The sequence below is a fragment of the Camponotus vicinus genome, unplaced genomic scaffold (genome assembly GCF_025532165.1).
Source record: "Camponotus vicinus isolate PSW18456_S1 unplaced genomic scaffold, iyCamVici1.0 SCAF_9, whole genome shotgun sequence".
NCBI classification, from domain to species: domain Eukaryota; kingdom Metazoa; phylum Arthropoda; class Insecta; order Hymenoptera; family Formicidae; genus Camponotus; species Camponotus vicinus.
The window spans coordinates 14385616-14399460 of NW_028141981.1; the positions used below are offsets into that span (position 1 = coordinate 14385616).

Sequence of the window (13845 nt, forward strand, 5' to 3'; positions counted from 1 at the left end):
CATTAGTTTGGAAAATAAAAAATTTTGCTAATTTAAAATAAGAATTTATTAATTTTAAAAATCAAGTGTTATCAAAGAGAAATTTGTTAGTTTTTGATAATTAAATATTTAATATTATTTTTAAAGATCGAAGATTTTAAGAATCAAGATTTCTTGTTAAATTTAATAATCTAAGATTTTTTATCTGTTTTAAAAATTGAAATTCTTGTCAGTGCAAAGAATGGGCATTTTTCAAGAATTTCTTTGCAAAAAATTCAAATTAGAAAGCAACACGCGTCGTGTTTTACGTCATATAGACGACGCGATGCGTAATTCGAATCTGAGGCGTCTGTTATCCTTTTTCACGATCGGCAAAATCCTCAACATTGTGCTACATGTTACTGAAGGATATAAGGTGTTGATAATTTTTTATTGAAATGTGCAAGATAAAAAATATAATTCGGTTTGTTTGTGGCGTGCGTGTGTGTTTTAGATTAATAATATGGTGTCTGTAAAGAGACTCGGACTTGCCGGTTCCTGTACGTTTTCCATGATACTTATTATCTACACTGTAGGATTTCCCGCTATATTGAAATCACAAGTCAAATCTGTAAGTAATGATTACATGTCCTTTCTTGGCTCTGTTTTCGAGATACTAAAATCAGAATTAAAAGAATGATGATTTTGTCAATTTTAAGATATCACAAATTAAAGTTAATATAAGATTCACAAGCGTGTAAATATCTTCTTTTTTTTAATTAATATTAAATAAATTTTACTATAAATCATATTTGATTGCCAACAATTATTAACACCGAAAATAAAAGTATTAATCTGTCACAGAGCTCTTTTGATACATAGAGAAAAAAGCTTTGCGTGTAAAAATGTTAAGTTTTACAAATTTACAGCAAATTAGGTTGAAAAAGGGGGATGAAATACGCGATTTTTGGGAGAAACTTCCGCAGCCACTAGATTTCAAGATCTACGTTTTCAACGTAACAAATCCATCTGAAATTAAAACAGGAGCGAAGCCGATTGTGCAGGAAGTGGGACCTTTTCATTATGAGTAAGTATAATATTCCCTATAATATTGTAATTTTATTTACGATATTAAGATAATTTAGTCAATTGCATAATTTTTTATAAAAATAGCTAGATTAAATTTTCACAGGATAGAGAGCTTTAAATAATATGTGAATATAAATTGGAGTAGTTTATTTAAAATCTAAAAAAAATTTGGAAAATGCAATTTTGCAATTATTAAATAATGTATATTTGTAATTATACAAATAATAATTGAAAATAATTAAACGTAATAAATAAAGATATGGAAATTTATGGATATTGATATGATCTTCAGTTTATATCGAGATAAGGAGAACATTGAGGACCGAGACGCAGATGATACTGTCGAGTATAGTTTACGACAAACTTGGCACTTCAATCCGGAAAAGAGTGTTATGTCGGAGAATGCGGAGATTTACACGTTTCATCCCCTCATGATAGCAATAATCTTGATCATACAAAGAGATAAGCCAACTGCGATGGGGGTCATCAGTACGTAATGGAATAAACATATGGAATATCGTATGATTAAGAAAGTTAAAATGTATTATTAAGTAGTATGTTATTAATTATCTTATTAATTATTGAATAATTTTAATTTTGAAAAATGTATAGTGTTATATTATTTATCTCAAATAATAATTATAAACTTTCTAATAAGAGTCAAGGTGTGTGTAAATAAACAATACGTAATATTTTTTGAATATTTTAAGAAATTCTTGGTTTCGTTTTAAGAAAATAATCTGGTTGTGTAATACATTTCAAATTGTAAAATGTCTCGAGATTTTTTTAAACTTTTAAAGAGTAAAATATATGGAGAAATGAAAATATCAGAGATAGAAAAGAGAAAAGATCAGAGCGTAAGAGAGAAAAATATCAGAGCGTGTAAATTCTTGGTTCAACTATTGTAATATTTTTTTGCTTACATTCCTATCTAAGTTTTTTCCCGAGAAGTATAAAAATAATTTCACATTTAAAAATTTTACTAAAAAAATTTTTATTAAGAAGATATACATATACACAACTAAGTTTCCTGAATTAAATTCCTTAAAACATTTGAAAAATATTATGCAACATCAATCTGTTCTTTGGCTTTTATTTGGCTGTTCCTAATAATTACTTGATTAACAAAATAAATTAAAAAATTATCTTATTAATAATTAATAAATAATAATAACTAATTGATTTAAATTTACTTTTGACATTTTAAAGTTTAATTTTTCATATCAATTGTATTAATCATCTATATGTCTATTTTCTGATATATACATGTTATGAATAATATGCTACACTATATTTCAAAATTTCAAAACTGTAAAATAAAATAAACAGGATGAAATATCAATTCTTACATTATGAATATCTTTAGGCAAGGCGCTTGATAGTATCTTCCAGAAACCCGAATCAATATTTATTAAAACTACTATGAAAGAACTATTCTTCTATGGTTTACGTGTCGATTGTTCGGAGATAAAGGATTTCGCTGGATCCGCAGTGTGTAGCGCATTACAAGAAAAGGAAGATATACTCATCCGAGAAGCCGAATTACGTTATAGATATGGTTTTCTCGCTAAGGTATGCATCTGTATTATTTTAAAGCGACATTTTTTTTGCGCAATTATATTTTTATATTGCTGCAAGATTTTAAAAACAATTCTATAAGAATACTCTTTTGTTCTAATATCTTCAAAGATATATTGATATAATAATTTTGCACAAAGAATTCTTAAGTATAATATATCTTAAATATCTAATTCAATCTAAAACAAAAAATAATGGCGCTGTAAAAGCTATATCAAAATAAATTATTTATGAAAAATTAATTTTAATAATTATATTTTATGTAATTATATTTTATTTAAAATAATGTGTAGAAAAATATTAATTATTTTAATATTCAACACGTATACACATGTATGTATTTATATTTTGTTTCTAGAATATATTTAAAATTATATATTTAAAAATATAGTATCTTTCGTAATTATATTCTATAACAATTCCTATAAATTTATTATCTTATTTATTATTCCTATATTTCCTATTTATTATTCCTATATTATCTTATTTATTATTCTTATATTTCCTATTTATTATTCCTATAAATATTTATATCAATTATTTGTATTTCAGGCAAACGGAACCTATTTCCCAGATCGCATAAGAGTATTTCGCGGAATCAAAAATTACAAGGACGTCGGCCGTGTATTATCGATAGGAAATGCAACGAAAATGAGTATATGGCCTGATAATCCATGCAATGATTATCGCGGCACGGATGGAACTATTTTTCCGCCGTTTCTCACCGAAGATAAAGAAGTTTGGGCGGTCTTTCCAGATATCTGCCGAAGTATAGCCGCTTATTATGTTGAACCAGGGATGGTTCAAGGTATCAATATCCATAAAGAAATGTTACTTGTTTTGAATAAACTTCTTTTAAATATATAACATGTATGCACATAAATTATAAAATATTATAACTCTTTATTTAATGATAAGAGAAACAAAATAACTAATTAATAAATAATTTTATTAGACTTTTAAATAATTTTATTAAATTCTACTAATAGTAATTCTCTAGAGAATTAATTTAAATTAATTTTAAATTAAATAAACTTCACACACATACACATATATTAACACATTTAAACACATATAAGATACATTTATATGCGTAAAGATATAATACATATTTTATACACACACACACACATACACAAGATGTAAGACATTTAAGTATAAAAATATTAAACATTAAAAATTATAGATCCTCCATTCTGAACATTAAAAATAATCGATATAATAAAATTCTACAAGTTCTACAAAAATCATATTTTGTTCGTTTCTGAGACACTTTGTATTTAGAAATCAGTATGATAATATAGAATTAAACAATTTCGATAATTTTTCAACATAGGTTTCAAAACGCTGCACTATACGGCAGATTTGGGCGATCCGTCTACGGATGAGGATGTCAAGTGTCTCTGTCTCGAGCCTGAGGGATGCATGTCGAAAAATGTATATAATGCAGGTCCTTGCAAGAGCGTGCCTATAAGAATAAGCTTACCTCATCTTCTTGATTCGGATCCACGATATCACGAAATGATCGATGGATTAAATCCTGATCCTGTAAGTTTAGTCGTTTACGAGAGACAGTTAAAATATTACAGATGCTAATATATCATTACTTGGATTATAATAAAATTATTTTTTCGGAAATAATGATAAGAAGAGTCCATATTAAATAAGATAATAAAATAAGATGAATCTTAAATCGTAAAAATTGGCGTAAATTATTAAGAATTTATGGTGTTTATGAGATTATATGTTACTTGTGTAGAAGAAGCACCAGATGACTTTCGATTTTGAGATGATGACAGGTACTCCAATAAGAGCATACAAGAAGATTCAATTCAACGTGTTGGTCGGACCTATCCCTAAACTTAAATTAATGAAATCCTTCCCGGAAGTGCTCTTCCCGATATTTTATATTGAAGACGGACTTGAACTAGGGGAAGTTTTGATAAAACCATTGAAAGTTGCGTATAAACAAATTTTAGTCGCAAAGTAAGTAAAGTTATCAGTTTGTTATTATTTGGTATAATTTTTCATTTTTGTCGCGTTACATTTTAACATCAAAATTGCTAAAAACACACTGTATATTCTGTTACTGTAATTCTAGATAAGATCATTTTATAGAAAAATTTTGCAAACAGTTTTGCAGAATAAATTTCTTTATTTCTTCGAGATATTTTCATAATAAAGCTATTGAATTCATTGTTTAATTTTCTATCTTAGAATATTGATGTGGCTCATGATGCTGAGTGGGATAGGCATGATGATTGCTGCTGCAGTGAAACACTATAAAGAGAAGAATGCGGACAAGGTTACACAACCAGATCTTTTGCCGAAATCAGGCAAGGAAGAGAGCAGCGCGTCACGGAAACCGACAATCAGCACTATACAAGCTGAAATGGTGCCACCCAACATTGATTAACAGGGAGTAATAATTATTCGTTACCTAATCCATATGAATACCAAAAAAGTTAAGAGATGACAGTAATCGCGCGATATCGATTTCGATTCAAGTATTGAAAATAATAATTTGGAAGATTTTATTATATAACATATATACTTTTATGCTAATAGCATATGCATAATTCTAAATATATTAAATAAATAATTTCAACGTGATATAATTCTATTGAAACAATATCTAGCTTACGCATAAATTGTAACTTCAAAATATTATTATTGTGTATATTCACAATATATATATTATATATAAATACAATATAATAATTTTTTAAATTAATACAATAATTATATTACTATAATAATATTAATATAATAATTATTTCTCTAAATTCTTTTTCTTGAAATATTATTATTATAACAATGATATTTTAGACGTTAGAATAATTTTGCATATATACTAGATGTTAGATTATTTCTCTAAATTTTCTCTTTTGAAATATTATTTCTAATTTAATAATATTATATAAATAATAAATAACTAGTGATATATTAGACGTTAGAACAATACTTTAATCGTATTTTAATACGTATATTTTAATTATCGATTATTTCTCGACTGATTAATTACTTTTAGATAGAAAACTTAGATAAATAGTACTAAATAATTGATGTTTATAATTTATCAGCAGATAAACGGCTGTAATTAGATCCAGTAACTAATAAGTAGTTGTCAATAGTCATAATTACAGTAATTACTTGGGAATATGCCCATATGGATTCCATAGAGAACATGTAACATTTTAATCGATCGAGAAATATAATTAACGTTAATATTAAATGCAAATCATATTCTTAAGCCATTAGATTCTACTAGAATCGTATCTATACATAGATCGCACTTATAACATGGCTATTATTAAAATGACATATTATTGCAAATTATATATATTTTTAAATAACACGTATTTACCAAAGAGTTATATATTTAAAAAAATTGAATAAAAATAAGAAATTTTAATAATTGCAATTATTTATAATATTGACATAATCTCAAGATTATTTTAGGTCTTCTGCTTATAGTCTACAGCAAGAATTATACAAGAGAAAAACTTATATAACATAATTAAAAATTCTCCAATGAAAATTATGAAATAATGCATTCTCTCTTTCTAATTAATTTTATTTAATTAATTTTTTTTATTAATTATATCATTCTAATTATTTCGAGCAGCTTGCATTTAGATAAATTTAATAGATCCCAATTCTTTCTGTACAAAATTTTGGAAAGAGATAAAGTGAAGAATCAAATTACATTATAAAAATATGAAAATTAAAATAAATCCAATGTATATTTTTTCGAGATTAATTTTTTATTTCTTTCTTAGAATATGATGCACTACTCTGTCTTTTTTCCTAAATAAGTTACCTAGAGAGAGAGAGAATTGACAGTCATCATATAGCTGTTTGCATCAGTTTAATTTGAATGTCATTTCGTGACTTTCATTGGAGAGTCTCTAGCGTGACTGAATCACGCACGACTTTGCGAGTCAGCAAGTAAATTCTATGCCTTCGATCGCATCACGCCCGAGTAGAACAAAGTTGTATCCCGCTGTGCTCGAGATGCCGCATCGTTTAAGTAAGGGAAGCCAAGAAGTTTGCAATGGGGCCGAGCAAGCAGAAGTACGCCGACGCCGGTCTGGTGTAAGACGTCGGCGTCATTATCGCCTGGGCAGTTTGTTCGCGACGAGCCGCGCACGATCAACGGCGACGTCGACGACAAGGGTGGCGAAGAAATCGGCCAGGAGGCCGAACAGGTGCGAAGACAGTGCCAAGACACACGGGGAGGAAGGTCGAGGCTTTCGCATCTCGCACCGCGACTCGTGAACTCGTTTCTTTACGCGATTCTGGCGATAAATATTCACCACGAGATTTTTTTTAAGCGCAGATGAACGAACGAGAGTAATCTGTGGATTCGTTTGCGCGACGAAAGAAGTGAATAAGGATCTAAACAATCGGGAATTTTAATTTTCTCATATATGCTGACTGTATCTTTTTATGGATCAAACGACGAGAGAGAAATAAATTACGCGAAAGGATTTTTTTGCGAAAAATTAGCGAAAGAGATTGTGAGAGAAATAAAATAATTGTATTGAAGCTGAATACCGATGATGATATTAAATATACGCTGAATACGGATACCGATATTAAAGAAAAAAATTATGTGCTTAATTTATTTGTTTGGATTACGAACATACAAATAGATGCAACGAAAAAGATGAAGACGATTCAAGTCGTAGAACGAATTTTTCGCAAGCATTTCTTTTGATTTTTATCATAATTATATTTAAATTTTCAAAGAATCAGATTAAAAAATTATTCTTTAATTTATATCTGTTAGTATCACTTCTACGGATTTTAACTTGATATTTTCCTACATATGAATAAAATCTTAACTCTCGCAATAATCTCTCTCGTGTTTCATATTTAATTCTCTTTTTTTCTATAATGTTCGAATTTATTTTTTAACTAAATTTGGTCATATTTTTTACGTTAATTATATTATTGTTATTATATTTAATAATATATATTATCATTAAATTTAATTAACGGTAATATAATTAACGATAATTTATTTATATATTATAATATATATTTTATTTGATTTTATACAAATATATAGACAGAATTTTTCCTAAAAAGATTAAGTTTTAAAAATTATACGAGACGTGATCTTAAATTTTTTTTTATCAATGCAGTGAGGAAAAGGTGCTATTTTTAGATTAAAATTGATGTAAAATCGATAAGAGCATATAAAATTAGAGATTCATGGTTTCCAAGAAACGCGTGTACGATGTTACCGTTCGCACCCTTCGGAGGATATACGATTTTATGAGGCGTTTTCATTTGCTATATGTGTTCCCATGTTACGGCAAAGTCTTGGGCAATGTGCTCTGTGTTCTTGAAGGATTTAATAATAATAAGGTTTCCATCGTATTAATGTTGATTTAATGTCCTAGCAGCGACTCTCGTAACTCTGCAAAAATAATATATTCATAGAAAGTTAAATTATGAATGCGATTGTTCTTCAAATTGAAATCAAACTTTTGACAATTATTTTAGTTTGGCAACGGAAACTTAGTGTGTAGCTTTGATTTTGAGTAACTCGAGATTATTTAAATTGCTTATTCGCTTAAAATATCTATTTAGATTCGATTGTGCATTTCTGCTTAAATGTTATTCGATATTTCCACATTCACAGAGCGCTAAAATGGTGTCTATAAAAAAACTCGGAATCGGCGGTGGATGTATGTTTTTCTTCGGCATTGTAACGTGGTGTGGATTTCCCTCATTAATTAGGTCTCAAATCAAGAAGGTAACAATTTACAAATTTATCACATCATATAACAATTAATTCGCTAATATCATTCTATTAGTTTTATTAACTCAGTAATGATAATGATACTTGTATAACGTAATGATAATAATACTTATACAACGATTTATGCTATTTTAATTCCATTATTTTTTATCATTAAACAGTGTATATCGTTACGATAATGAAACATTTTATAGCGCTTTGAAGCATTTTTATCATAGAGAAGTTCAAAGATCTTAAAACTTTATTTATTCAACAATCTTATTTTCGCGTGACTCGTGTAATTAATGGAATATATCGAAAGATGTGTGTTTTTGCGAGCTGTAACATTTTCTCTCATAAAATTAAATTTTTACAGATTACATATCACGAAAGATTATTGATTCATTATATATTTTGCTTTCATATATTATATATGTTTCGATTATTTTTGTATAATATATATTTTATTATATATGTCGACGTATTTTAAAAATAATCTTTCGTTCTCTAGTTTTGAAATACTTAAACACGATATATTATGTATAATTTTTACAAATTTAATAACCAACTTTTCTTCTTTTTTTTTGTCGCATTCAAATACTTGATTTGCTTAGAAAAATTCTTTATACGCGCCTGATCCAACGCACAGCTTTACTGAATATTGTGAAATGATAAAGTCATTCTACGCAAGTGTACAGCACGAAATCCTTGAACCCTACTGTCAATCGCTATAATGTTCTAGTATTTCATTATATATATTCCAGTTTCTGATCTAATGACATTAAAATTATGGTGATTTTTTTTCTTTTACTTATAAGAAAACATTTTTAAAGATGATCGCAGAACTATCATAACTAACAAATATATATACATTTACTTGATTTGCACAGTATAAATTTAATAAACATAAATATTTGTCTGTGTATATATGTTATGCCAAATCCACAATTTGCACAATTTTCGTGGACGTAGATCTTTTTTTGATTATGATATTTCAAATTTAATGATTGTTACATTTCATACTAAATGTATACATCAGTTACCGAATTGCGAATAGTTGAGTAGTTTTAGTAAAATTGTCTTAAATCCGTACATACATATTAAAAGAAAAATAGAAATGATGTATTATGAGGTTACGAAAATTTTTAATTATTATAACTATGGGAACATCGTTTAATTATTTTATGTTCATTTCTATGTGATTTTATGAAACTAACAAAATTTAATGTTTGTAGGCTATCATGTTGAAACCAGGCAGTGAAATACGCGAAATGTGGTCGAATTTCCCGTTGCCACTGGATTTTAAAATCTATTTGTTCAACGTGACTAACGCTGATGAGGTTGTACAGGGTCAAAAGCCAAAACTGCAAGAAGTCGGACCGTTCTTTTACGAGTGAGTTTATGTAAACGTAATATTAAAAAATTTATAATCAATTACAGATGCAAAAATTCATAAGTCAAAAATTAATCTGTCATTTAATTTATCTTTAATTTATCTTTATTAAAAATTAACAAATTCTGTACTCTCTTTCCTTCCGATTTCTTTTTTATATATTTTGAACCTTATTGTAATCTAAATTTTAATCTAATCCGCAATAATTGAATCTTTTCTGAGATCTTTGTATAAATCTATTTATTGTTCAAAATGTTCGAAAACTCGGATGTTCATTTTAGCGAGTACAAGGTGAAAATAGATCTCATCGATCGGGAGGATGAGGATAGCCTCGAATATAGCATAAAAGCTACATGGTTCTTCAATCCCAAGAAAAGCAACGGATTGACGGGCAACGAGGACATGGTGGTTCCTCATCTAATGATTCTGAGCATGGCGTTGATGACCCTGAAGGAGAAGCCTGCTGCAATGCCGATTATTGGTACGTATATACAATGTCATTATTTCCTTTCAATGTCGTGTATCGATTGCGGTCATGTATCAGTCATGTATCGCATAGGTCGGTCGGCTCGGACTATAACAATACACGCTGGAAAATTTAAAGTGGAACATGAGAAAGATATGTTTCTCTAATGTATATACATATGTACCTCTGTCAAGAGAGAGAGTGTGTGCACTTATAAGATTTTTACATATATTTCTATTTTTTTGCTGTCATATTTGCGTTACATGTACATATATTTTGTCGTGCGACAATTAAGTTTGATTTTAATGAAAATAAAAAGGAATAAAGTGCGAGAAAAGAATTTGCCACACGATTGTTCGATGATCCAATTCTATTATAAATTAAATTCATTAAGAACGTTTATTAATATGTTGAATAACATAGGCAAAGCGGTCGACAGTATCTTCCATAAACCAGACTCAATATTCGTAAAAGCCAAAGCCAAGGACATACTTTTCGATGGTCTGCCAGTTGACTGCACGGTAAAGGACTTCGCTGGATCGGCAGCATGCAATGTGCTGAAGACGGAAGCGAAGGATCTTGTGCCGGACGGGGAAGATCGCTACAAGTTCTCTCTCTTCGGTGGGGTAGGTATAGTTTTAATTCTAAAACAATTATAAATTTCTTTGATTATTTGATATAGAAATTATACAACTGTATTTAAAATTTTAATTATATTCAAAGACCCTTTTTAAGCGAAGATTTATTTATGATTATCTATGATTATCTTTTCAAGATTATTTATTTTTCATTGTCGCAATTATTTTTAATAAAGTTAATTCATATTTCTCACGTATCCTTTATCGATTTAAATTATTTATTTATTTTTGATATATCCGGATATATTTTTTATAGATATACTTTTTACATGCATAAATATTTTATAATATTTATATATTTATATACGGACAGACATGTAATATATTTTTTATTATTATCGGTTATCGTTCTAACTTTTCTGACGTTTCTGATTTCTCGGTGAAATGTTGATGAGTAATATAAATTATAAGTTTAATAGTATATTGTGAAAAAGAAGCGAGTCATGCATGAGGATAATAATCTGTTATTATCTGATCGCAACTCTAGTTGTGAATAAAAATAAAATTGTAGTTAGACATTATGATTACGAAAAATGCATATGTGAAAAATACGAGAAAGTCATAAACATTTTTCACGTGTTGTATTGATGACAATTGTATTGATGAATAATTTTATTAGAAAAACGGGAGCGTCCTACCGCAACGTATGAAAGTTTTGCGTGGTATTAAAAATTACAAGGACGTCGGTCGTGTCCTGGAATGGGATGGTAAGCCTGCGTTGGATATTTGGCCGGAAGATCATTGTAATCAATACAACGGTACCGATTCAACGATCTTCCCACCTCTGTTCGGGCCAGACGACGACATTGTCTCGTTCGGTTACGAAATCTGTCGATCTATCAGCGCGCATTATCGTTATCATAGCAAAATCAAAGGTACATAAATCGTTTGAAACGATCAAATAAGAAGAAAGAATAATTATCTTATCGAACAAATATAATTATATTAAATACAAATTGAAAATCCCTTATGTCCCATTAAAGTTAGAATTGAGTTTACAGCTTTTAAGACATAAAATTATTATAATAATAACATAATAAATACAATATTGTAATAAGAATAATTTTATTGTCTTTTTAATACATTTTATAATGTTACTATTATTATATATTATTATAGTTTTTCCCTTGAAAGGTAGAAAAAGTATTAGCAAAATAACATAAAACACGTTCTTATTATTATTGAATTTTTTCTTATAGCATTTTCGATTTGCAGGTCTCAATACTCTTCATTATACGGCGGACCTCGGAGACATGAGCAAGAATCCTGAAGAAAAATGTTTCTGCCCGACACCGGATACTTGTCTAACGAGAAATCTCTATGACTTGTCGAAGTGTATAGGTGCACCTCTCGTTGGGTCGCTTCCACACTTTTACGATTGCGAGCCAAATTGGTTGGATTTGGTGGATGGTTTGCATCCGAATCAGGTACACTCGACAAAAGTTAAAAATATATGGATATCAATCATAAATAAATATAAGAAGAAAATGCAAATATGATATACATATATATATATATATATATATATATATATATATATATATATATATATCATTGAAAGAAACATTACATAAATAGATAAATATGATGAGAAATGTGTAATCATTGTTGATAAAATCATTTTCATTGACAGGAGGATCATGAAATGGATATGGATTTCGAACCCATGACAGCTACGCCGATACGCGCGCATAAGCGGTTGCAGTTCAACATGTTCGTACAACCGATTCCGAAGTTCAAATTGATGAAAAATTTCCCGGAAGCTTTGTTGCCGCTATTTTGGGTGGAAGAAGGAATATTACTCGATGACGAATTTGTTAACAAGGTCAAGGTGGTATTTAAGGCGACAGCGGTTGTCAAGTGAGTTTACGACAATATTTCTCGAATAATTATATTTTGATGAATAACTAGTGCTTTTGCTTAGTTATATAATCTATTCAACTTTGTCAGCAACATAATTGCAAATATATATTTTATTTTATTAGTAAATTTGAAAAAAATTAAAGAGAAGTTAAAATATTTCCTACATAAGTAGGAATTATTTTTAACTTCTCTTTAATTTTTTTCAAATTTACCAATAAAATAAAATAAATCAAACATTAACTTGAAATTTCGATTTGCAGTTTTCTGAAATACGTGATGGTATTTGGCGGGATAGGCATGTGCATCGCAGCCGGTGGGTTGTATTACAAGAATCGCAAAGAAAATAGTGGCAAGTTAGATATCACGAAGGTCACACCGAAGAGCGGCAGTACAGAAAAAAGTTGGCCTACTATGAATATCAGTACGATACACGCGGCGACGGTGCCTGCCAATCTTGACAAAAATTGAACACTATTAACGAGAGGCTAATATCAATCTTAACAATTAATCGAGAAAGAAATCCTTCACAGCTCTAAATATTTTTTTAATTAGAATTATTTTTAAAATATATAATAAATAAGAGGTATAAATGAATAGGTTTTCTCAAATACGGTAAGAGCGATCGATAAAAAGTGATTAGAGCTGATATAGGGAGAAATAGAGAATTTAATCTCCATTAAAATAATAAGAGGATTGAATATTGCAACGTTAGATGTGATATTTTGATGATGTGATTAAGAAGGCTGGAAAAGCATATATTATTCTAAAATTAATTGCTTAACCATCTATTAAATGATGGATAAATAATAAAGTTTTTAAAGAAAATTGAACTTAAATAAATAAGAATCGTATAGATAAGGTTTATTTCTTATATGTAACATATTTAAAATTAATTATTTAACTACCTCGTTGTAAAAATATTAAATATCTATAAATATTTCAATGATGCACTTGTAGGTATAATATAAATTAACAATTCTTAACTTATGCTTCGCGGTTCTTGCTCAAGAAAAATATTAATTATTTAATATATTGAGAAATATATAATATTAAAATTTTTTTAAACTCAATCTATGATTTTTGGTTCTTAACAGTGATTTAATAC

The 13845-nt window shown here is 28.4% G+C and overlaps 1 protein-coding gene across 1 annotated transcript; it reads left to right on the top strand.

The window, feature by feature from the left end:
• The first annotated feature begins 220 nt into the window (after positions 1-220).
• Positions 221-13763, top strand: LOC145976645 (uncharacterized). Its single transcript, XM_083107875.1, has 18 exons — positions 221-394; positions 473-589; positions 888-1045; positions 1340-1536; positions 2414-2619; positions 3178-3433; positions 3962-4173; positions 4385-4611; positions 4843-5038; positions 6574-6836; positions 8230-8395; positions 9616-9773; positions 10055-10254; positions 10663-10865; positions 11497-11752; positions 12093-12304; positions 12511-12737; positions 13001-13763. The coding sequence occupies exons 1-18, from the start codon at positions 221-223 to the stop codon at positions 13206-13208; spliced, it is 3636 nt and encodes a 1211-aa protein (XP_082964001.1). The 3' UTR covers positions 13209-13763.
• Positions 13764-13845: the final 82 nt, after the last annotated feature.